Below are 26227 nucleotides of genomic sequence, written 5' to 3'. Positions count from 1 at the left end.
CATAATATTCCATTGTATATATATACCACCTCTTCTTTATCCATTCATCTGTTGATGGACATCTTGGCTCTTTCCACAGTTTGGTTGTTGTGGACATTGCTGCTATAAACATCTGGGTGCACGTACCCCTTCAGATCCCTACATTTGTATTTTTGGGGTAAATACCCAGTAGTGCAATTGCTGGATCGTATGGTAGCTCTATTTTCAACTTTTTGAGGAACCTCCATACTGTTTTCCAGAGTGGTTGCACCAGCTTGCACTCCCACCAACAGTGTAGGAGGGCTCCCCTTTCTCCACATCCCTGCCAACATCTGTCGCCGTCCCCCACTTTAAAGTAGTGGTGCACGAGTGCCGTGTGTTTTGGTGTTATGTCATGTGGTGATTCTGTCAGGGACATAATCAAGGTTAAGGATTAGGCACGAGGCCGGGAACAGCACGTGTTTGAATCCTGGTTCCAGCATTTGCTGTTCAGGCATTCCGAGCAGGACACTCACAGCTCCGTTTTCTCAACCACAGAATGGAACACATAAACAGCGCTTGTAACAGTCACGGCATAGGATGCATTAGCATAGTACGTGTGCAACAGGAAACTATGCATTCAATACCGCCCCACCCCCACCCACACATTGGATTACTTCGATGCTATCAGGACATTTTTAGTTCAAGGATTGAAAAACAAATGCTAAGACATTTTTAAATAAAGCCTATTGGTGGAAGATTTTGTACGTTAGATTGTCGTAATTCTACACTGGGGGTTGTTTGCTAGTTTTCAGATAAAGACATTATATATACAATGGGATTTTAAGCCTTATATAGCTGCTTTTATTTTCACATTAGGGAAAACGTGCCTTATCAAACAGGAAAACAGTAGAGCAGGATTTGCCTTTATATCCTGAAATCACTGGTGGAGTTCCTACTTGTTGGATTCCTCTCTCCATTCTTCTCTCGGATACCAACCCTCTGAACACTGTCTTTTCTGGAAAGAAGAGCAGCCAGCAGTAATGAAACAGTTTCAGGACCTTTACCTTTAGTGCTAATTCCCTCAGCCCTCTTCCACAATTGTCAGTAGCCAGAGAACCCTGTTTCTGTCCAGAGAGCTCCCCAGAACTGCAGTCTTTGCTTAACGACTGAGCCACCCAGGCGCCCCTTCCCCAGAACTGCAGTCTTTGTCCACTCACCCCACGGAGGTGCCAAAACCCAGACATATGTGGCAGTAAGATTGAAGTTATGTTACCGTCTGTCTCCTCCATATTCGAGGTTGAACTCAATGTGACTCCCTTCCCTTACCTCTAACCCCAACTCCTGCCTAATTTACTTCTCCTCTCCTGTCTTGTTTCAATCTCTCTGGATTCTGGCCTCTTGCCTTGGATGCTCTCCTGGTTTACATCCTGGCATGACCTCTGGACATAGACTTTGGTCTACATATCGGAATGCCACTGTGTGCAGGTCCTCTTGTTTGACATGAATTTCTAATTTAGTTTTGTTGTGCCTTCATTTTAAAGTAATGTTCTGAAAGCTCTGTTGTGTATTGCTCAAACTATTCCACTTCAGGGCTTAGCCTACTTTCTCTTGAGGAGATACATTAACTAGTGTTGATGATCAGCTTCTTTACTGAATCTTCTCCCCGCCACACTGTAATCATGGTTACTTCCCAAGACAGTCCTTTTTCCCTCTATCTCCACTGCCATAGACTATGCTCCAAATTCTGCTCTCCTGGTTTGACTTCAGCAGTCAATAGAAGAGAGGAAACTCCTGTCTCACAGAAAGCATCCCCTCTCCCCCATAGGTGAAGACCATAAGCAGAACAGTAAGCCAGAGAATGAGAGAAAAGAGACATTGGTCTTTCAGTCATTCATCTCACTCCATATTTTTTATTCAGTATTTTTCTTGTTGCTATTTCTTTCACATTTCCATAAAAATTTAAGTTCTTTACATTAACAGGTTTTCCCTCTTGTGAATTCTTTGGTGTTGACGAAGGTGTGAACTCTGACTGAAGGCTCTCCCACACTCACTGCATTCATAGGGTTTCTCTCCAGTGTGGATTCTCAGGTGTCGAATGAGGTGTGAGCTCACTCTGAAGGTTTTCCCACATTCACTACATTCATAGGGTTTCTCTCTGGTGTGAATTCTCTGATGCAGGATAAGATGTGAGTTCAGGCTGAATGCTCTCCCACATTCTTTACATTCAAAGGGTCTTTCTCCAGTGTGAATTCTCTGGTGTCTAATAAGATCTGAGCTCCCCCCAAAGCCTTTCCCACATTCATTACATTCATAGGGCCTCTCTCCAGTGTGGATTCTCTGATGCCTGATAAGCTTTGAGCTGTGTCTGAAAGCTTTCCCACACTCATTACACTGGTGGGTTTTCTCCCCACTAAAAATTGCTGCATGTTTAATAAGATTTGGGCTCTTGAGAGATGTTCCATATTGGTGAATTTTTTCTCCGGCATAAATTCTTTGATGCTTAATAAAATCTGGATTCCATTTGAAACTTTGGTCATAGATACTGTGTTTACAAGATTTCTGGTGTGTCAATTCACTTGAATTCAAGTTTAAGCTTCTCTCACAACCATCATGGCTAATGTCACCTGTCAGTGTATTTTTGTGGGTAAGGATTTTACTAAAACCTCCATCCTGAGCAGATGATGGTCTCTGAGACCCTCCTGATTCTTTTTCCCATTGCCTCTTTAACCTGCCTGCAGACTTACAGAGGTCTTGAGGTTCAGCAGATCCTTCTGACATGAATCCTGAAATTCTTCTTGATAGAATCCTCTGTGATTCCATTTCTTCATAAATGTCCAACTTTGGCATGGATCCATTGTTTTCACTCTCATTATCTAAAAGAATGAAAAGACAAACTGGTAAATATCTGTTTGCTGAGTTGGAAGAAAAAAAAATTTGAGATATACACAAGACAGTTACATATTGGTACTTCAATTGGCTACTCTAAAAATGTGGCCTTTCAAGTGAAAGGTGTGATGGACAAGGACACAAAAGAGAAAAATTGGAAAAGCACATAGAATGCCTGTGGAGGGGAAAATCTTCAACCATCTACCCACCCACCCATTTTTTCATCGTCCACGGCTAATCAAGTTCTATAAGCACTTTCTGCTAAATGTACCCTGAACACATCCCCTTCTTTACATTTCTGCTACCACTATCCTTGTCACTCTTCCTATCTAGGGGACTGTCACAGCCTCCCACTGTTTTGACTCTGAGCTGTTCTTCCTAGTCATCCTGAATACCCTCACCAGACTGTCCTTAACATCCTGTCCCTTCCTATACCCTACTCAGAAATCTTCCCTCTCTTTTCTTCCACAACACACCTGAACTCCTCCGCCTGGTTTCCAGAATCCATTTATGATTAAGTCCTCACAATTCCTGCCTTCTGGCTCACAAATTTATACTATACTTACGAGTCTATATTGTGCTTCAATCAAGCACCCCCTCTTTGTTTGTTTTTTTAAAAAAGGTTTTATTTATTTATTTGACAGAGAGAGACACAGTGAGAGAGGGAACACAAGCAGGGGGAGTGGGAGAGGGAGAAGCAGGCTTCCCGTGGAGCAGGGAGCCCAATGCGGGGCCCGATCCCAGGACCCTGGGACCACGACCCGAGCCAAAGGCAGATGCCCAATGACTGAACTACCCAGGCGCCCCAAGCACCCCCTCTTTGTTGTAGGGTTTCCTTTGTCTAGAATATGCTAAGGCAGGAAAGGTGGTTAGGCCATGCTGATCTTAGGCTGGGGGAAATGCATGATTTTGGATGGAGTGGATGGCAATGTCTCCAGAACAAACTGGAAAGCAGAATTTGGGTATTTTTTAAAAAACTGACTGATTTATTTATTTATCTACCTATCTATTTATTTACTTATATATTTTTTAAAGATCATGATTTTTTTTTTTATAGATTATTTATTTATTAGAGAGACAGAGAGGAGCAGAGGGAGAGAGAGAAGCAGACTCCCCGCTGAGCAAGGGAGCCTGACCTGGGGCTTGACCCCAGGGCCCTGAGATCATGACCTGAGCTGAAGGCAAATGCTTAACCAACTGAGCCACCCAGGTGCCCCCAAAACTGACTGTAATTATTCTTGAATTTATTTTTGAGATCATTCACACCTAAAGTAATATTGAGTCCACGAACTTTTTAAACAAGAGGAGTTTTAGAACAGTGATGAGTATTCCATGGAGGTAGTCACCAGAAGTATGCTGACTTCCTATAAAAACATGAAAGCTTTGTAAGACCAAAAATACAATAAGAGAGACAATAATGTGGATCTTGTTCTATGTATCTGTGAATTATATTCCACATCCAAGTATATCATTATGTATCTGCTTCTCTACTAAAATGTGTTGTTTCTCTTGATGTGTTTCTTCCTCTTTTTCTTTTGTTTTACTTATTCCCTGACGTTTTCTCATGCATTTATTTTTCTTTCCTTTAATTTACTCATAAAAATATCCTGTGTTTTAGAAATATTCTGGATGAAGAACAAATGGGAAAATGTAAATATTCTGGTTAAGGAACCAAATTCTCTCTCTGTTTTTGTTTTAATTGGTCAATGACACATAGGGAAAAAGTTCCCTACTTTTCATGGGGTGATAAAGGAAAGGACCACCTATGGTAACAGAGGCTACTCTGAGAAGGGACATTCACAGTGCCATTCCTTCAGTGACATGAATTGCATGCAATACTGCCCCTTACCACCGTCCAGCAGAAGGGGTGCTGAAGAACCATGAAGGGTCTTGGGGTCCACTGGCTGCAACTGGACACTAAGTGCTGGTCCAGGAGGTACCATCTTTCTCCTGAATATCTCTTGTCCATGTGCATGGACTGGAACCTGAGAAAAATAAAGTACATTTGGGCTTGTGAGAGAATCCCTGCTGGGTATTTGAACATCTTCCAAAAACAAAGAGAACCTCCTGTAGGAATACAAAACTGCAGAAGGATTAAGTCTGACTTAAATGTAGAATGTGGCACAGCACCAAATGTGGTAGAAAGGAGACAGAAAGGCACACTGACCTAACAGCCCCTGCAGGTCTCCCCGGGCGTTCAATCTCAGGCCCTTTCCTCCCACTGTGGGACTCCATCCATGTGGAGGTCTTAGATCTCCCATCCCTTCAGTACCTGGACTACTGCTTCATCAGTGCCTCTCTCCAAATCTTCCAGTATGGTAACCACCTCCTCTCCACTCTCTGGGTCATGTTCCTATACCCAGGCCTGCAGCTCCTCGGGCAGGATGGTCAGGAACTGCTCCAGCACCAGCAGCTCCAGGATCTGCTCCTTGCTGTGGGTCTCGGGCCGCAGCCACTGACGGCAGAGCTCCCGGAGCCGGCTCAGCGCCTCTCGCGGTCCAGGGGAATCCTGGTAGCAGAACTGCCTGAAAAGCTGCCGGCAGAGCTCCTGCCTGAGGGGATCGCTTCTCTGGAGGCAAGTGTCCTGCCTCCAGACAAAATCTTCCTCTTCTATCTTCACTATCAGAAGTCCTTCATTCTCCTGAAGGTTCTGAGCTGTAGCTTTCTTTGATTCTGTTGTCATTTTTGGATGAAATGTATTACCAGGAAACCCACTTCTGCTTTGTGAACGGTCTTATTTAGTTTCAAGGGCTCTTCTAAGGGATAAAAAATAACTATTACTGTCTATGAAGATGAAAGATCACATCACAGAAATAGTCATTTTCCATTACACAGAAGTGTACTAGGCATTTACTATATGTAAAAGCACTGAAATACTTTGTGGAATACAACTATCACATAATTCCTACCTCAAAGCAGCTTAAAATTTAAATTTAAAAACAAAATACCTCTTTTTAAGATTCATTTACTTTAGAGAGAGATAGAGAGGGCGCACGTGTGTGAGTTGGGGGGAGGGACAGAGGGAGAGGGAGAGAGAGAGAATCGCCAGCAGACTCCTAGCCCATCTCAGAGCCCAAGGCTGGGCTCAATCCCACGACCCTGAGATCATGACCTGAGCAGAAATCAAGAGATGGACTCTTAATCAACTGAGCCACCCAGGCACCCATAAAAACAAAATATCTTAAAGTAGAAACAATAAATATAAGATATATAAATTTAAGGCAATGCTACATGTTAACATACCACATGCAATTAAATTATATGTAAGTCATAAAGACAACAAGGACCAGCATAGAAAAACAATAAAGTGCTTCACAAAGTTGGAGGTGCAAAGTCTAGCAGGTTGCAATGGTCCAGGAAAACTTAATGAAAAAATTAACTTCTGAAGAATGGAAAGGATTTGATAGGATGTGGGAGAGAGAAAAATAGGAAATTACAAGCAAGGAAACAGCCTGAACCGGTTAATGGTAGGATCACAGAAGTGGGAAAGGAAAAAGTTCAGTAGGTTTGTATAAGGAAATCACAGAGGCAAAGGCCCTACCATAGAAAGCCTCAAATGCCAAGATCCTGAATTCAGAGTTTATCTTTTAGGCACTGGGGAGCCAAGGAAAGCTTCTGAGCAGAATGACCTGACAAATACTGTTTGTGGAGATTAACATGTTGTTCATTTCTAGGATGGACTGCAATATGAAAAGAGAAACATAGAGAGGCCATACTTATACAAGTGTGAGGAAAATGCAAGCTTGGAATGATAATTATTAATTCAAAATCTGGACCTAGGATTACTTATAAATCTCTTAAGTAATAAGGGTAACTTTTTTTCTTTTCTTACAAGATTTTAAAAAAGATTTTATTTACTTATTTGACAGAGAGAGCACAAGCAGGGGGAACAGTAGAGAGAGGGAGAAGCAGGCTCGATCCCAGGACCCAGGGATCATGACCTGAGCTGAAGGCAGATGCTTAACCATCTGAGCCACCCAGGCGCCCCTAAAAGATTTTAAGTAATCTCTACACCCAGTGTGGGGCTGGAACTCACAACCCTGAGATCAAGAATCACCCGTTCCACCAACTGAGCCAGCTGGGTGCCCCAGGGTAACTTTTCTTGAGAGCCAGAGGCTAACAGCTTCGATCATGTTAACTAGTTCCTTCCGCAAAGGTCTCAAATAGGTTTCCTGTTATCCCAACAGTTCCTTCCCTACCTCCCTAGTTTCGTGGCTCAGTCCATATCTTGGACATTAAGTCCTATCATCTCACCAATAAAGTTAAATAAAATAAACCAGCTCCATGACTTGCTTATCTGTCGACTGTGAGTCTTGTTATTAAATACCAGTTCCTTGAGTCTTAGCACACGGGAATGTCTGGTTTCTGCACTGAAAAACTGAATAACAGGAATTTAGATGTGAAGCCTAGAGTGCAAGAGCAGGATGCAACTATCAGTCTTGCGGGGCCTTCTACTACACATTTCAGCAGCTGAGTGCCGACTGTTGCACTGACACGTACGTTATTAAGAATCTGAACACAAGCCAAGCTAAGGCTAGAAGTTGTACAGTAATGGTTTCCAAGAAAGTCTGAGTTCCCAGCTGATTAATCATGTGGGAACTTCGTTAGAAAGTGATTCCTGGGATACTGTCTGGGTCAGTATGGGTACACCTGGAAAATCCGTATTTTGATGTACAGCCGTAAGGAATTCAATGGTGCTTGAGTTTGTAAAAACAGTTGGGAAAAAAGGACATAAAACCCACGTGCATTAAAAACATCTAAATAACTAAATATGTTTCACATAACACACGCTGAAATGCTGGTAACTGGAGACTGAAGGACTAGCCAAGCTGTACGGTAGCGGGATCGGATATCCTAACGGCTCGGAGGCGGGAGAGAGAGAGAGAGTCCGCGCGGGGCAGCAAATACCGGGCAATACGAGGTGGGAGCTCCAAACGGCACCGAGGACAGCCGAGGAAGCGGGACGGACGCCGCCTGAGGGTGCGACGAGCCCGCAGGGCACACCACAACTCTACGGAGCTCGGCGTAACACCCGTGACCTCGAATTACGTTTGGCTTTGGCTGTTCTTCCTCCTCAATGACCGTTACTCCGGGAGGTCAAGGGCCTTGCATTCCCGTTTCCGCGTTTCCACACTCGCTGAACGGGAGGGAAGCCCGAGAGCCTCCCGACGCCGCCGGCACAGACAGGAAGGAGGATCGAGCCGGGAGCGCGGGCGCTCGGTGAGGGCAGGCGCCGGGGCGTGCGGGGGAGCGGCCGGGAGGCTTCCCGCAGCGAAGCACGCCGCAGTCCTGCCCACCGCCCGCCCGGCGGACCGTCCCCGGGCACACGGGGGCAACACACATCCAGTGTCCGGCCGCCCCGCTTTCCCCACGAGAAGGCGGGCACCCCTCCCGCGAAAAGCGGGCGTCAGGGCGGGCTCCCGGGCAGCTCCTCCAGGCAAGAAGCCGCCCCCCGAAGTCGCCGCCGTGCTCGCCATTCCCGTCAGTGACCCCGGCCCGCGGCCCGGCGCCCCGCCCCGCCCCGCCTGCGGCGGTGACGTAACGCGCGGCGCGGGTAACCATGGAAACCGCCGCCCCTCTGGAAGTAGGCGGGCGCAGTGTCCGCCGAATGCCGAGTCTCAGTTCCACTTTTCCTCGGGATTCCTCCGCGGCCCCGACTCCAGGGCGCCGCGGGGCTGCTGCAATCCCGAAGTAAAGTCGTAGGGACTAGGTGCTTGGAGGGGACAAAAGGTCGGACGCATGGGTCCCAAACCCGGACTCACCTCTCCTACAGGGTGGTTCCGATCGGACACTTCCGGTGGGGGCACGGTGCTGCGCCCTCTCTCAAAGCTTCCGTGCTCGTGGGCCCTGAGCCTGCGCAGAAGGCGGCCTGGCGCTGGACTGCGACTCCCAGAAGTCTTGGCGTCTCTCCCGCGCTCTGACTCCCGTTTCCCGGGCAGCTTCCGCGGCTCGCGAAGCTCTCGGGGCTTTGGGGTGGGGTCCTTGCCCCCCTGTGTAGCGGGAAACGCGGCCTCGCCTGGACTTCAGTCTGGGGAGTGGGACGGAAGCCACGCACCGCGCTCAGACCTCACCCTTGCAAAGCCTCCCTGGGCTTCCGGGAGCGCAGGTTACAAACGTGGCTGGTTATAGCCGGACTCACGACGGCCTGTGCGTGGCCCGAAACGTGGACTTTCCCGAATCCGTGGGCCAATGTGTGAGGACTAGGATGTTGACGGTGACTTACGTTCACTGCTGCTCTTTCAGTACCTCCTCTCACGTGCGGTGTTAACCGAAATTCAACCGAGTAACAAGAAGATCTGATCATACTAATTAAGCCGTAGTAAGTAGAGAGGAGCGCGGAGTGGTACAAAAATCGAAGATTTTTATAGGAAAGAGAGTGGAGCAAGGAAGTTACTAGCCAAAGGAAAAGCATTGTTTCAAGGCAAGGTGGGCTTCCCTTGGCGGGGGTGGGGGGGAAGGTGAGGAGGGGGCCTTCTCTTGCAGATTACCTCATCTTCTTGGGGGGCGGGGAGAAGGGAATGAAGAGGGCCCGTGTGACCTTATTGGTGCTGACCAGAAAATTCTTGATTGATTTGCTTAAAATTTCACTCCTGAAGAGATTGCAACTGTAATTGTGTCCTGGTTGGCTGTTCTGGAGGCAAGTAACTCCACCTGGACCTGTGGTTTTCTGTTCAACAGAAGTAACCCCTATAAAATGTGTTTATTCTCTTTTTGGAGGAATAGTTCTATTAGATAAGTATACGTGGTCAAGCAACATATGGTTTAATTTTCTTGTTTTTCATCTAAAAGGCATCATGCCATAGGTAATCTTCTGATACTTGCTGTTTTCACTTAACAGTAGGTCACTCCGGTTTATCCATGTTGTTGAGTTAAAGTTAATTTTCATTACTGTATAATAATCCGGCTGTGAATATGGCATCCATTCTCCTAAAGATGGACCGATGCACTCTCTCTGGTTAGGGCGGTAAACCTCTTACACGTTCCCTCTGCTGCTTTCTGTGTTCCCCACAGTCTATTCTTAACAGCTGTTGCGGCCTAAGTTCTGCCATGCTGCTGAAGGGTAGCAGAACACACCTCCTCAAAATATGCGCCTTTGATACATTGATTATTTTGAGCTGTAGGCACTTGAAAAAAAGCAAATGTGGAAAGACGCTTTCTCTGACTTTCCCTTATCTGCCTACAGACAGATCCTCCAGAATAAACTCAATTGTTGTAAATACCCTCCCCAGGAGTTTCATCAGCTAGGGAAGATTGGCTCATATCATAGGAAAGAAGTTGACACCACACCCTGACAAACTTGTCACAAATGATCGTGATGTAGAAATGGGGTTTGGAGCCCACAGCCAAAAAAGAGATCTTGAGATGTCTTCAGTGGAAAAATGTGGTTTTATTAAAGCACGGGGACAGGACCCGTGGGCAGAAAGAGCTGCACTGGGGTAGCGATGGGTGACTGATTATATGCTATCACGTTGGGAGGGGGTTGGGGACAGCACAAGCCTCCAAGGTATTTTGGAAGCAAGGTTTCCAGGATCCTGAGGGGGGCTAGCTATTGTTAGGAAAAGGTCATTTATTACTGTTTAGTAAGAACTCAGTCATGAGACCCTTCAGATGTATATCAGTGGGTCATGTCCTTGGAGTATGATTGCTAACATAGATCTTGGGGGGTAGAGATAAAGTTTCCAAAGGAATTTTTATATGTTAAAGTAGACTTAACAGGATCCTGGGGCGTCGGGATAATGTTAAGCTAAGATTGCCGCTTTAGCAAAGTGTCAACACCAAGGCAGCTGAAATCCCAGAGGAAGGTCACTCTGGCTGTTTCAAGGACTTGTCACTGGGCTGTAGGCAGTAAGGAGATTTAATTCTTCTTTAGACTTTGTTTCCCACATCAGTCATACCTCCCATCTGTTCTCTTAAGGGCCCATTCATCTTTACTAAAAATCATTTACTCTCCCCTAAAAGGCCTACATCTCCTGTCCCCTTTCCCTGTTAAATGAAATCCTAAGTTACTCTTTTCGTTGCTCATTTTTCTCTAGGTATTTCCTATGTACTCATGAGGTATACGTGTTAATAAACTTCTGTTTGTTTTTCTCTTGTTAATGTCTTTTATTACAGGGATTTCAACTGAGAACTCAGAATGATAGAGGGAAAATTATTTTTCAATCCCTAAACTAGCCCTCAGCTTCAAACCTTTGAGTAGCTCCCCATTACAGGCAAGGCAAAACCTAAAGTCCTTAAAATGGCCTATGAGACCTCATATGACCTATACCCCATGTAATCTATTACTCTCTCCCTAGCTCATTCTGCTCTATCATCCCCAATGAACCTCCTTGCTCTTCCTAATTAATAACTATCTGGAAAAAGCACCAAGCCCACTAAATAGTTTCATTAGTGAATTCTGTCAAGCAGTTAAAGGCCAATTCCTCACAATCTATTGAAAATAGAAGCAGAGGGAACACTTCCTAACTTTCTACTATATCTAATACCAAAACCATTTAAAGACATTACAAGAAAAACACTACAGACCAAGCTATCTCATGAACATAGATGCAGAAATCCTCAACAAAATATTAACAAATCCAATGGCATATAAAAAGAATTATATACAACAACCAAGTGGACATGCAAGAGTGGTTCAGCATTTGGAAATCAGTCAACATAATCCACAAATATAATCAACAGGCTAAAAAAGCAAAATCATAATCATTTGATTCAGAGAAAGCATTTGACAAAATCCAACAGCTGTTTGTGATAAAAACTCTCAATAAACTAGTAGTAGATGGAAACTTTCTCTACTTGATAAAGAACATCTACAGAAAACAACCCACCTGCCCACCCAGCAAACCACAGCTAACTCCATACTTATAAATGAGAAGCTGAATATTTTCCTCAAGATTAGAAAATGGATAAAGCTGTCATCTCTCACTACTATTTCACATCATGCTGGAAGTCCTAACTAGGACAGTAAGACAAAAATAAATAAAAGGTATACAGAAAGGAAAGGAAGAAATAAAGCTGTCTCTATTCACATATAAACTTTCTATGTAGAAAATCCCAGAGACCAAAAAACAAAAATCTCCTGGAGCAAGCAATTACAGCAATGTTGCAGGTTACAAGGTCAATATCTGAAAGTCAAAAAGAAAATACTTAGGTATAAACTTGACAAAATAGGTATAGGCTCTGTATGCAGAAAATTACAAAACACTGATGAAATAATTCAAAGAAATCTAAACATATGGAGAGAGATTCTATGTTCATGTATTGGAAGACTCAGAATTGTTAAGGTGTCAATTCTTCCCAACTTGATCTGTTGACTCAACATAACTCTCAGAAATCGCAGCAAGCTGTTTTGTAGATAATTGACAAACTAATTCTAACATTTATATGGGAAGGAAAAGACGTAGAATAACCAACACAATATTGAAGAAGAAGGACAAAGTTAGATTCACACTATAATTTTAATATTTGCTATAAAACTACTGTAGTCAAGATGGCATAGGTCAGTGGAAATAGACACATAGGTCAGTGGAATAGAATAGTGCCCAGAAATAGACTCAAACAAATATAGTCAGCTAATTTATGACAGAGGTGCAAAGGCAATTCAATGGAGAAAGGATAGCTTTTTTCAGCAAATGGTGTTGGAACAATTAGATGTTTATATGCAAGAAAATCACCTTGTATCTTTCACAAAATTAACTCAAAATGGATCATAGACCTAAATGTAAAATCCAAAACTATAAAACTTCTAAAAGAAAACATGGAGAAATTCTACATGACCTTGAATTTAGTGGTTATATTTTAGACAACAACCAAAAGCATAATCCATGAAAAATAAGTTGGAATTTATTAAATTATGTTCACTGCTTGAACATAAGCAGTAAGTGCCGAGAGCTGACCGGGACCAAACCGAGGCCTTATCTCAACTGTGGGCCCGTGAACTGACTTCGCACTTGGTTCGTTAACTTCCTGCACCCTTCTGTTACCTTGTTTGTTGTGTGGCTTGTCTTCCTTCCTGCCTTGTGTGCTGTGTAAAGAAGCCAAGTTTATTCACATGGTGAATTGTCACTGAGTTTGGAATCCAGAACCTGGTTTATAATTGTGATTTAACTTTGCTTTATGATTGAATAAAGCTGACATTGTGGAAAGACACAACTTGTATGTGTGCCTTCATAGCGTGCTCATGACACTGGTTCTCCAGCCCTTCTAGCAATTTTATGAATTACCCAACACTCTTTTATTAAATTCTATTTCTGCTTAATTAAGCAGGATTGATTTCTGTTTCTTTGCAACTAAGAAAGCTGATGCATACAAAGATCTTTCAAGACATAGAAAATTGGGATTTGATTGGTCCATTATTGTCATTGCTTCTCTGTCCCACCCAGTGTTGCTTACATTGGTCCTTACAAGCTCCAGCAAAGTTTTCTGATCTCTGTCTCATAAGAAAAAAGTAAAAAACACAAGCGTAACTTGTAGATGGTCTTCTCATCATAAAGAAAGAAGACAAACATTTATAGCAGGATGTTTTTTAAAAAAATCTTTTTATTTCTGCCTCTTAATTATTACATATATGAAAATGAGCATTTTATTTATTTGCTTTTTTTTTCCTTTTTACCAACTTTGAAGAGATGTTTTAGATAGTATGACTTAAACTATGGGACATATGGCATATGGAGAAAGGCACTTTGCATGGCTCTGGGCAACACAATGGACCCAGAAAACAGTCTGTTAAATCAACTATGAGTTCCAAATCAAAGATCACAAAGGCAAATATTATCAATTGCTGGTATGGTCGCTTCTCATATAGGCAACTCTAAATAACAGCACAGATTTTTAATTTAATTAATTAATTACATTTGATTTTTTAAAAATATATTATTTATTTGACAGAGAGAGAAAGAGAGCACACGCAGGAGCAACAGGCAGAGGGAGAAGCAGGCTGTCTGTTGAGCAGGGAGCCCGATGGGGGGCTTGATCCCAGGACCCTGGGATCATGACCTGAGCACAAGGCAGACGCTTAACCAACTGAGCCACCCAGGTGCCCCAATTTGTTTATTTTAGAGAGAGAGCACGAGCAGAGGGAGGGGCAGATGTGGACGGAGAGAGAGAATCTCAAGCACACTCTGCCCTGAGTATGGAGCCCGACGTGGCGCTCAGTCTCATGACCCTGAGATCATTACCTGAGCCAAAACCGATAGTCAGATGTTTAACTGACTGAGCCACCCAGGCGTCCTAGATTTTTAATTTTAAAAATGGGATTAGTAGTCTTCCAGGCAATTCTTTGTAGACCATGATAAGATTTAAATACATATATGCAAGGAAGATATAAATGCTACTTTTTACACAAGGGAATAAAGACAGGTTATAGGAAGTACACACAATATAATCATAAAAGATGACTAAATATAAAAAACATTAGGGTGAGAAATAACCCATCCCCTCATTCCCACCAATCCCTCATTTGGACTTTTCACTCATTCAGATTAATTTATTCAGTACATTTACTCACACACACCATGCTCCTTCTTACCTACCAGGCTTCCTCGTGGGTTTGGAATAGTCTCATTGTTTCTGTGTAAAAATCACCTATATCCAGGATCCAGATTAAGTGAGGCTTTTTTCTCAAAGCTTTACTTGACCTCACATACCCTCACCAATATCTTTTCTCTTTAACCTCTCATTGCAGTTATGATTTGAACCTTTTATTACATAATAGTTTTCTTTTCTACTGTTTTTCATGCACGGTGACGTGGTTACATCACTTCTGTCTACTTCAGGAGGACAGGACTGCGGGGGTGCTCTATTCACTCCCCATGGTATGTTTCTGTGTTGTCCTGAGCCATCTGGGAGTTCTTAACGATGTATTCAAATGTTGATTTCATGTTCCTTCTGTATTTTCAGGAATATTATCTATACATGTTTGCCCACAACAATAATATCTTCAGGAGCTCAAATAGATAAGGCCTGTGATAAGGTAGCAAATTTAGGTCATTGCCAAGTTTAGTTAGGTATTTGGTAACAGCTTTGTAACTATGACTAGAATGAAAATGATGACCTGATGAGGATTTGTCTCCTGTTGAACGCCTTTCAGTCAGTACAAATCACTGGGAGAAGGTTTTGGTCTGGCCCACAGCCTTCTTTAATGCCCCCTTCAGCTCACTGTTCCTTAGACTGTATATGAAGGGATTCAACATAGGGGCTACGACCATGAAGACCAATGATGTGGCTGAGTCTTTTTCAGATGAATGGTTGGATGAGGGGCTCATATAGACTCCTGTGATTGCACCATAGAAAAGAATGACCAAGGCAAGGTGAGATCCACAGGTGGAGAAAGCCTTGAGTTTTCCTTGGGCAGAAGGGATTTTCATCACAGCAGAGATGATGAGGCTGTAGGATGCCATGATACACCCTGAAGGTACCATGAAGATCAGCCCCACTGCAGCCAGAACTATGAACTGATTGATACTGGTGTCCGAACAGGAGAGGGGGAGGAGAGAGTTGATATCACAGAAGAAATGGTGGATGATGTTGTTAGAGCAGAAGTGCAGACGGGTGAGCATAAGGGTGTGCAGGAGGGGATTCAAAGTGGCAAAGACCCAAGACACAGACACCAGAGAGGCACAAAGGAGCTGAGTCATAATGGTGTAGTAGTGCAAAGGGTGACAGATAGCCACATAGCGGTCATATGCCATTACTGTGAGAAGGAAATTGTCCATGTTGGCAAACATCATACAGAAATACATCTGAGCCAGGCATCCAGGATAGGAGATGGTCTGAGTCTGTGCTTGGATGTTCAGCAGCATCTTGGGGACGGTAGATGAAGGAAGGCAGAGGTCTACCACAGACAGATTGGCAAGGAAAAAATACATGGGTGTGTGGAGGCGGCGGTCTGAGACAATAGCCAGCAAGATGAGCAAGTTTCCAAACAGCCCTGTTAAGTAGAGACACAGGAAAAGTACAAAGAGGAGAGCCTGTCGCTCTGGCCAACTTGAGAAGCCCAAGAGGAGAAATTCGGAGACACTGGTTTGGTTTCCTTTTTCCATTGCATGGATATATCTGCATGAAAACAAAGAGGATGAAATATTTTTGACAGAAAAAATTTTTTTCCCTTTTTATTTTTTGTCTATTCACCTAGTCTTGTCTCATTTACTAAATATTTTCTCTAGGCCATCCTGCCTCCTCTCTGGTACTCTGTCCTGAGCTTCACTGACCATGGGTATGTCCTTCCATTTCATCAGTCGACTTTTTATTTATCCTCCCTTACTGGAACGGCACCTCACCAGGACGTCCAAGGGACCTCTGTACCTCTCCCCTCTTCCTATGTGTGATGTCTATAGTGGCTCTTGTACATTCTGCACTTCGTGTGGCTGCCTGGCTGCCAGTGGTGTGTTGGAACATGTCCATGAGTCTGACACACTAAGTGACTCTAAGCCAAACTTTGAGATTTAAAGGAGAAAAATTTTCCAAGATGTTTATCCAACATCCTATGAACCATCCTGCTTGGAAACCAGTCAGACATTTACCATTTAGGATTTATAAGAAGAAGGTAAACCGTCTTAGCTTTTTAAGATTCAAAAGAAAAATACAGTAACATGCTTGACAAGTATAAAAAATTAAGCCTCTCAAAAATAGTTTACATGAAGACTATGAGCAACATAGGAAAATATTTAAAAATTGTATCTTAGCCAAAGCAGTGGAGAGTCTGGTGACAGAAACTGAAGGAAATGGAGGAACTCTGTTGGATTATTTTTCCAGTGATCAAATAACAGAAGTATGAAAGGCATTCTACACGCAAATTTGAATGAGCCCTGGATTCTGTGGATGCAAAGTGCACGCCTTTCTCCACTTTACACATATGTTGTAGAATGCCTCTCTGCCTTGACAGTTGCTACTAGTGTGTAGATCCTTCACATCTACTTAAAGAGAAACTCCCAAGAGAAAACAGCCCCTGTAGTCTTCTCTCTTCTTCCATCAAAGTCTCTACCCTGACACTCCAGGAGCTTTGGAGATAGTGGGGGAAATGGCCAGGTGAAGTGGCTTAGTTCTTGGACAGAGGAGATATAAAAATTTAGAATTTGGGCTCTTGCCACTTCATGCTATGTGGACTGAATAACAGGAAACCTGCCTGCAGAGAGGGAAGATTAAAGTAGATTTTCAGGAAAAGGGGAGAGTCACATAGCACTCTACTTCAGCTCTGACTTCTTTGTTAATTGATTTGTCCATCTAAAAGGATATCCCCTACTTATTTTCCCCTCTCACCTTTGCACCTTTGACCTTCCTGACCTAGCAAGTCTTCCTAAACTCTGTTCTGAAGACACAGATTTCTTCTCTTTTTTCCTAGCATGGGCCAGGTTCATGCCCATTGGCATTTCGGTCCTCATTTACCCAACTCTTTCAACTGCTAATACATATCTTTCTAGTATTCTCTCATTTTGGCCCAAGCCTATTGTTAACTGTTATCCTAAGCTTTTTATATGATTCTGTTAAAGAACTGATCAGAATATTGAAAAATTCATTTACAGAGAATGTACAAAAGAAATATTCCAGAAAACAAGTACTCTGGAGGGAACAGAAAGAGCTTTTTAATAATCTATAGGAGACATAAAGAAGGAGTTATGGGCATGTGAAAATACTCTGGATGTGTAACCATAGGTTTTATTGATTTCATCAGTGCATGAGGGTGGGGCAGTGGTAACACTAAAGACCTCTCCCCTCCACTTTTCTATCAACCAAATGATTTCATTCTAGAAACATGATAAAACAATGGAAATTACATGAAACCAGCTGAGTAAATTCTGAAATTGTGTAAAAATAATAAAATTTTCACAAAGAAAAACTATAAAGACAAGGCTTACCACTATCAAGTACTTGATGCCACACTAAATTTTCTCATAGTTTGCTAATCCTCCTAACACCTCTATAATATAGGTCACATATCCTCATTATAGAGACACTGAGTGTTAGCAGAGCCAGGACCTGAGTTAATTGATTTGAAATCTCGTCCACTCTTCACTAAGCCACTACTGAATCTAGGATTTAACACCTTCACAGGGAGGGCTTCCACTTATTAATCAATTCATTCATTCAGTCCACAAATGGTATTAGGCACAATGCCTGGTGGCCGTGAGTAGAACCTGAGTTTGTCTTACTTATCTAAAGACTTGCTTCCGGGGCACCTGGGTGGCTCAGTCGGTTATGTGTCTGCCTTTGGCTTGGGTCATGATCTCAGGGTCCTGGGATTGAGCCCCACATCAGGCTCTCTGCTCAGCGGGGAGCCTGTTTCTCCCTCTGCCTCTGCTGTTCCCCCTGCTTTTGTTCTCTCTTTCTGTCGCTCTGTCAAATAAATAAATAATCTTTTTTTTTTTAAAGAGTTGCTTCTTCCATTCTTCTCAGATCTGCTCACTTTCCAGCACACTTACCAGATCCTCATATCAGGAATCTTCTGAGAAGAGACTTTAGCTTCTAAGTCTCAAGGGTAATGGGAAAATTTTTAAAAAGGGAATGTTGCCCCTCCTCCAGGATGTACAAGGTTGAGGGATGGGATACTTCTTGGGGCAGATGTATCCAGTGTGGTGAGAGTTGGAGTGACCTCAGGACTCGCCAGCACTAGAGTTTATAGCTTCTTTGCAGTGCTTGAGAACCCAATCTTGCCAAGCTTCCTCAACTCTGGTAACAATTACTTTATCCCCTTTGTGGGTTTCCCAATTGCAACCCTAGGGATAATGTACCTGGCAGATAATCCTCCAGGGAGATTCAAGGAATTAAAAGATCTAGAAATTGTTCCAGGCTCCCAGGAAGGTTTGTAACACACATCTCCCCCTTCACCTTCCAAGAGGCTCCAAAACAACAAATATCAAACATTACACCAAAAACAAATGAGTTGACTTATTCTCTAAATATAGGATTTGTCTTCCCTGATTGCAGCACTCTGTCAACAACACCATCCTTGGGCTTCTGAATGCTTGATTTATCAATGTTGCCTGAGATAGGAGGGCCCATTTTTTTGGCAAAGAAGATGAGACAATGGGCATATGGTCAGGATTCACTGGTTTTATCATGTACTCCATCCCACAAAGCACTCAGCCTGATATAACAGTGAAATAGCCTTGTAAAGCCTCAGCTAATATGTCAGCTTGGGGATAACACCCAGAAGTTTGGGGATGCCATATTCCAGGATGGTATATTGCATGGAAAAATAACCATCTATGGTAGTGTGTCCCCAGTGCTACAACCTATGTGTCTAGATGCCAAACGGTGTGCGTATGTTAGCTTTTTCTATATAACAAACCACTCTAAAACTTAGAAGCTTAAAACACCAACCATTATTTATCTCACAATTATATGAGTCAGCAATTTGGGCTAGGCTCAGCTGGGTAGTTCTTCTGGCCTTGGCTAGACTCATTCAAATGCCTGCAGGTAGCATCTGGGTTCATTTAGGGCTTAGTGTTCTAGAATGGCCATAGCTGGGATGACACCTGTCTGCTCAATGTGATCTCTCATCCTCCAGAGGATGGCCCGGGTGGTTCATATGGTAGGGGCAGTTTTCTGAGAGAGTAAAACCATGAAAGGCATCTTGAAGTCTAGGCTTAAAACTGGCACAATGTCACTTCTACTGCATTCTGTTGGCCAATGCAAGTCACAAGACCAACCCAGTTTCAAAGAATGGGGAAAGACTCTGCCTCTTGGTGGAAGAGCTTCAAAGTCACATGGCAAAAAGACATAGATTCAGGAACGAGGGCAAAATTGTGGGCAGTTTTGCAATCAACCAAAGATGAAAGTAGGATCTATCTATCTATCTATCATCTATCTATCTATCTATCTATCTATCTATCTATCTATCTATCTAATCTATCTATCTATCATCATCTATCTATAACATATATCTATATATATAAAATATATATCTATATATGAAATATATATCTATATATACATATTATATAATTAATTAATTAATTAATTAACCATTTCTCCAAATGATATGGCTTTAGAGTTTGTGTTTCTCATCCCTTTATCTCTAGGTCAGCCATATATGATTCTAAGGAAGAGAATGTTTCCATCAGGAAACACAAGAGGGGTTTCACTGAACTTGAAGCTATGACTACGTTATGGCCACTCTGGGACCCTCATGCCACTAGACCAGTAAGTGAAGAAAGGGGTTATGATACTGGTGGAGGATGACTGACCTTGATTATCATGTAGATGACTGTGTAGATCATGTGGATGCTACACATAAGGTAAGGAATGAGTATATCTGGAGCCTGGGTGTGAATGTGGAATTACAGCAGCCATGACTACATAAGAGGAAGACAAGTAATGGTATAGTTCCCTTAAGGATAATGTCTGGACCACCATTCCAGGCAAACAACACAGGCTAAAGTGACAGCTGAAGATAAATCAAATCTACTTTTGGTCAAAAGCTTCTGAACAGCTTTCAGCAGTGAGATTGTAGCATTTTTACTAAATCTCTCTCTCTTTTTAAAGATTTTATTTTTAAGTAATCTCTACACCCAAAGTGGGGCTGGAACCCACAACCGTGAGATCACCTACTGAACCAGTCTGGTGCTCTGCTAAATCTCTTGCACTAAGAGTTTATAAAGATCGTGGGGTGCCTGGGTGGCTCAGTCGGTTAAGCATCTGACTCTTGATCAGTAGGCCCAGTGTGGAGCCTACTTTAAAAAAAAAAAAAAAAAGATTTTATAGAGATTGTGCTGGCAGCCACCTTGCAGGGGACCCTGTTTGCTTAGACACAAGGGGTCTTAATGTTGTCAGGGGTGGCCTGTTTCAGGAACCTCCTGAGTACCACCTGAGATCTTCGGGGCCTCACGTTTTTCTAATTTCAACCACTGCTGCAGTAGTTAGCTCTGTGAGCTCTATTTTTATTTGGGTGCAGCTTGGGCCTCTACAGCTCTTCTAATACTCCAACACCCTGGTAGAGGATAGGGAGACGCTTAGTTAGGACGGCATGCAGTGAAATGGGGAATGGAGCTGATGGGTAAATATTTCTCCTTTCTTTCGTCTTGGGATATCTCCTAAGACCTATTTCAGGGGAATACATGTGACCAAGCACCCAGTTACTCACACTGGTGGCACACGTGATGACAAACCCACTTTTCTTCCCTGTGCTGCTCCCCTTCTTTTACTCTGATGCTGAATCACATTCTGCACTAAGTACTTGCACACAAGCCTTTGTTTCAAGTTCTGTTTTCTGGGAAAGCCGCGGCTGAGACACAGAATCTGGGGGCCTATAGAAATGATCTTGATTATAAACAGGGATTTTGGCGTTATTGCATGTCATAGACATTTGCAGTCATAAGGATGGAGATCTCATGGGGAGAGATTTTAGAGAAAGAAGAACACCTAAGACCAAGGTTGGAGGCACTTCAACATTTAATGATTGGGCAGTGGAGGGTTGGAGTCTAAATGCAGTTGGGAGGAAAATCCAGAGAAGTCAGTGGAAAACTCATTAGGTAAATTAAAGGATAAGCTGCCATAACAAAAGACCCTGAAAATGTAGTGGCTTAAAGAAGGTCCCTTGTGTGCTTCCACCTCCACCTCTGTCTCCGTCTCTCTCTCAGCCTTGCTCTCAGGCAGTGGTGTAGCTGGTCAACATCTGTGGGACATTTCTGCTCCATTTTGTTCTAAGTGGCTCCCAGTATCGGAGGATTTGCCAAGACCTGTTCGTGTCCCAAAAGGGAGGCTCTCAGGCAACTCCTTGATGTAGGCTGATTGGAAGGTGGCCCATCGGACGGCAGCTTTTAAAGTTTATAAACATACCTCTTTCAAGGGAGGATGGCATATCTGGCAGCTCCGTCTGCACTGCTGGTGGAGAGTTGTCTTTGTTTTGCTACTGTCCTGTCAAACCTAGGAACACAAGCCCCACTGGCCACCAGAGCACGGCCCTGAGGAATGTGTCCCCGGGCAGCAGCCACACTAGCCGAGTGTCAGACGTGTGCGCAAGCTCCTTTCACAGAGGCCCACAGGTGCACCGCGGAGATGGTGCCTGTCGGCCTCCAGGCCTTTGGAAAGGCTTGCAGCTGGCCCCTAGGTGGGCGTTCATTTAGAACCCCTCCCCCCACTCCAGTGCAGCTATGAAGATCTGAAAATTGGCTTCTTTCACAGAATATCTGGGTGTTTCAGTTTGCTGCTCTGGGGGCGGGGGCGGGGGGGGCAGCCAGTTAGGAACTGTTTCTGTTTGCTTCAGCCCTGTGGGACCCAGGAGTGTAAACCCACCAGGGCTCTGCTGGGAGGGGCATGGTGCCTCCTTACTCCTCCCCACAGAACCTTCACTGACGGCAGTGGGGCGCTGTGGCCACGTTACTCCTGGGTGCTGACGACATTTGCGCATCTCCAGCAGGCTGCCATGAAATCACACCAGCTTGGAGTTGGCGGGGTGGGAAAGGGGCCACAGGCTTTTCTGGAATACAGTGGTTAGTGTCCAAAAGTTTTTTGCTTTTCTAAGTCCTTTGGCTAGAGAGACGAGGTCTTTCTTGATGCTTTTCTTTGGTCTGTGCCCATTGGTGTTTCTGGTGCTTCTCCAGCACCCAGTCAGTCCTGTCACATGAGAGGGAAGAGGACAACTCAGGGAACACACCACAGTGTTGTTCCTGAGGTCCCGAGGCCTCTAGCCTGTCTGCCTCCTACTCTTTCACGGTGTTCTTATGTTGTGTGATATACAATGTCCAAGATTTTAAGCTCTACTTTTCAAAGCACATGTTCTGCCATTGTAAAGATGATCCCTAATAGGAGCTAAAAGGCTCTCCTATTGGACTGTCTGATGCTTGCCTCCATGCATGAGGGTGGCCAGCTCTGGCCCAGATGTGCTTGCACATGTGGAAGGCTGGTGGGCACCTTTGTTGTCTAAGTTCCTGCAAATGAAAAGGACAATCATTTCCAGAGTTCTCAGCTCATTAGACCTAATGATGGAAGCGGAGCATGAAGTAATGGTGCTGATGGTATTTGGTTGAAAATGCTAGTCCGGTGTCTTGTTTCTTCAGATTTCTTAGCTAATGTACCACGTGTTGGTATTCTGGGTCAGATAATCACATTTCTCCTGCAACAAACACTTTGGAATATTTCAAATCTATTGACTTAATAATTCCACTTTAGAGCAACTTTAGAGCAGTTTTATTTTTTAAGATTTTATTTATTAATTTGAGAGAGAGAGAGAGCATGCACGAGCAGGGGGGAGGGGCAGAGAGAAGGGAGAAACAGGCTCCCCGCTGAGCCGGAAGCCCAATGTGAGGCTTGATCCCAGGATCCTGGAATCATGAAATCATGACCTGAGCTGAAGGCAGATGCTTAACTGACTGAGCCACCCAGGCACCCCCACAAGGCATTTAATTAGACATCAACTAAGCTTTTATTATTTATTTATTTATTTATTTATTATTATTATTATTTTAATTTTATTATGTTATGTTAGTCACCATACAATACATCACTGGTTTTTGATGTGGTGATCCACGATCCATTGTTTTCATATAACACCCAGTGCTCCACACAGTACGTGCCCTCCTTAATACCCATCCCCAGGCTAACCAATTCCCCCTCCCCCCTCCCCTCTAACACCCTGTTTGTTTCTCAGAGTCCATAGTCTCTCATGGTTCATCTCTCCCTCCAATTCCCCCCCCACCTCATTTTTCCCTTCCTTCTCCTAGTGTCCTCAATGCTATTCCTTATGTTCCACAAATAAGTGAAACCATATGATAATTGACTTTCTCTGCTTGACTTATTTCATTTAGCATAATCTCCTCCAGTCCCATCCATGTTGATGTAAAAGTTGGGTATTCATCCTTTCTGATGGCTGAGTAATATTCCATTGTATATATGGACCACATCTTCTTTATCCATTCATCTGTTGAAGGGCATCTCGGCTCTTTCCACAGTTTGGCTATTGCGGACATGGCTGCTATGAACATTGGGGTGCATATGGCCCTTCTTTTCACTACATCTGTGTCTTTGGGGTAAATACCCAGGAGTGCAATTGCTGGGTCATAGGGTAGCTCTATTTTTAAATTTTTGAGGAACCTCCACACTGTTTTCCAAAGTGGCTGTACCAACTTGCATTCCCACCAACAGTGTAAGAGGGTTCCCCTTTCTCCACAACCTCTCCAACATTTGTTGTTTCTTTCCCTGTCCATTTTAGCCATTCTAACTGGTGTAAGGTGGTATCTCAGTGTGGTTTTGATTTGGATTTCCCTGATGGCTAATGATGATGAACATTTTTTCATGTGTCTGTTGGCCATTTATATGTCTTCTTCAGAGAAGTGTCTTTTTATATCTTCTGCCCACTTTTTGACTTGATTATTTGTTTTTTGGGTGTTGAGTTTGAGAAGTTCTTTATAGATCTTGGATCCCAGCCCTTTATCTGTAGTGTCATTTGCAAATATCTTCTCCCATTCTGTGGGTTGCCTCTTTGTTTTGTTGACTGTTTCCTTTGCTGTGCAGAAGCTTTTTATCTTGATGAAGTCCCAAAAGTTCATTTTTGCTTTTGTTTCACTAGCCTTTGGAGATGTATCTTGAAAGAAGTTGCTGTGGCCAATGTCAGAGAGGTTACTGCCTATGTTCTCCTCTAGGATTTTGATGGATTCCTGTCTCACATTGAAGTCTTTCATCCACTTTGAGTTTATCTTTGTGAATGGTGTTAGAGAATGGTCGAGTTTCATTCTTCTGCATGTGGCTGTCCAATTTTCCCAGCACCATTTATTGAAGAGACTGTCTTTTTTTCATTGCATGTTTTTTCCTGCTTTGTCAAAGATTATTTGACCATAGAGTTGAGGGTCCGTATCTGGGTTCTCTATTCTGTTCCATTGGTCTATATGTCTGTTTTTGTGCCAGTACCATGCCGTCTTGGTGATCACAGCTTTGTAATATAGCTTGAAATCGGGCAATGTGATGCCCCCAGCTTTGTTTTTCTTTTTCAACATTTCCTTGGCGATTCGGGGTCTTTTCTGATTCCATACAAATTTTAGGATTGTTTGTTCCAGCACTTTGAAAAATGTCATTGGAATTTTTTTTTTTTTAAGATTTTATTTATTTATTAGAGAGAGAATGAGAGACAGAGAGCACAAGAGGGAAGAGGGTCAGAGGGAGAAGCAGACCCCCTGCTGAGCAGGGAGCCCAATGCGGGACTCGATCCCAGGACTCCAGGATCATGACCTGAGCCGAAGGCAGTCGCTTAACCAACTGAGCCACCCAGGCGCCCAATGTCATTGGAATTTTGATTGGGATGGCATTGAAGGTATAGATTGCTCTGGGTAGCATAGACATTTTAACAATGTTTATTCTTCCGATCCATGAGCATGGAATATTTTTCCATCTTTTTGTGTCTTCTTCAATTTCTTTCATGAGCGTTTTGTAGTTCCTAGAGTATAGATCCTTTATCTCTTTGGTTAGGTTTATTCCGAGGTATCTTATGGTTTTTGGTGCTATTGTAAATGGAATCGTTTCTCTAATTTCTCTTTCTACAGTTGCGTTGTTAGTGTATAAGAAAGCAACTGATTTCTGTGCATTGATTTTGTATCCTGCCACATTACTGAATTGCTGGATGAGTTCTAGTAATTTGGGGGTGGAGTCTTTTGGGTTTTCCACATAAAGTATCATGTCGTCTGCGAAAAGAGAGAGTTTGACTTCTTCTTTGCCAATTTGAATCCCTTTTATTTCTTTTTGTTGTCTGATTGCTGTTGCTAGGACTTCTAGTACTATGTTGAACAACAGTGGTGAGAGTGGGCACCCTTGACGTGTTCCTGATCTTAAGGGAAAGGCTCTCAGCTTTTCCCCATTGAGGATGATATTCGCTGTGGGTTTTTCATAGATGGATTTTATGAACTTGAGGAATGTTCCCTCTATCCCTATACTCTGAAGAGTTTTAATCAGGAAAGGATGTTGTATTTTGTCAAATGCTTTCTCTGCATCAATTGAGAGGACCATATGGTTCTTCTCCCTCCTCTTATTAATGTGTTCTATCACATTGAGTGTTTTGCGAATGTTGAACCACCCTTGCATCCCGTGGATAAATCCCACTTGGTCGTGGTGGATGATCCTTTTAATGTATTGTTGGATCCTATTAGCTAGGATTTTGTTGAGGATTTTGGAATCCGTATTCATCAGGGATATCGGTCTGAAATTCTCTTTTTTGATGGGGTCTTTGCCTGGTTTGGGAATTAAGGTAATGCTGGCCTCATAGAATGAGTTTGGAAGTTTTCCTTCTGTTTCTATTTTTTGAAACAGCTTCAGTAGAATAGGTATTATTTCTTCTTTGAATGTTTGGTAGAATTTCCCAGGGAATCCATCAGGCCCTGGACTCTTGTTTTTTGGGAGGTTTTTGATCACTGCTTCAATCTCGTTACTGGTTATTGGCCTATTCAGGCTGTCAATTTCTTCC

At 43.2% G+C, this 26227-nt stretch overlaps 3 protein-coding genes across 3 annotated transcripts in view; 1 reads left to right on the top strand and 2 right to left on the bottom strand.

Moving 5' to 3' along the window:
• The window catches only part of LOC118547504 (olfactory receptor 2B8-like), an 87883-nt gene that overhangs the window by 46822 nt on the left and 14834 nt on the right, over positions 1 to 26227 (top strand). The window contains exons 1-2 of the mRNA XM_078055822.1: positions 8796 to 9166; positions 19863 to 19983. The gene's annotated coding sequence lies outside the window, so the exon portion shown is untranslated. Of the gene's footprint in view, positions 9167 to 19862; positions 19984 to 26227 lie in introns of the transcript that reaches the window.
• Positions 1155 to 8676, bottom strand: ZNF165 (zinc finger protein 165). Its single transcript, XM_036111029.2, is given in 4 exon segments — positions 1155 to 2834; positions 4697 to 4832; positions 5120 to 5603; positions 8610 to 8676. Coding segments are annotated over 3 exon segments (1452 nt in total). The 5' UTR covers positions 5531 to 5603; positions 8610 to 8676; the 3' UTR covers positions 1155 to 1929.
• Positions 14943 to 15918, bottom strand: LOC118547508 (putative olfactory receptor 1F12P). The gene has a single exon (XM_036111044.1). The coding sequence runs from the start codon at positions 15882 to 15884 to the stop codon at positions 14943 to 14945; it is 942 nt and encodes a 313-aa protein (XP_035966937.1). The 5' UTR covers positions 15885 to 15918.

The sequence above is a fragment of the Halichoerus grypus genome, chromosome 9 (assembly GCF_964656455.1).
Source record: "Halichoerus grypus chromosome 9, mHalGry1.hap1.1, whole genome shotgun sequence".
Classification (NCBI taxonomy): domain Eukaryota; kingdom Metazoa; phylum Chordata; class Mammalia; order Carnivora; family Phocidae; genus Halichoerus; species Halichoerus grypus.
The sequence above is the reverse complement of the archived record's forward strand: the minus strand, read 5'-3'. Positions and strand labels throughout refer to the sequence as shown.

Excerpts from the sequence above, each read along its gene's own strand:
- LOC118547508 (XM_036111044.1), bottom strand. The coding sequence starts at position 15,884 with ATGGAAAAAGGAAACCAAACCAGTGTCTCCGAATTTCTCCTCTTGGGC.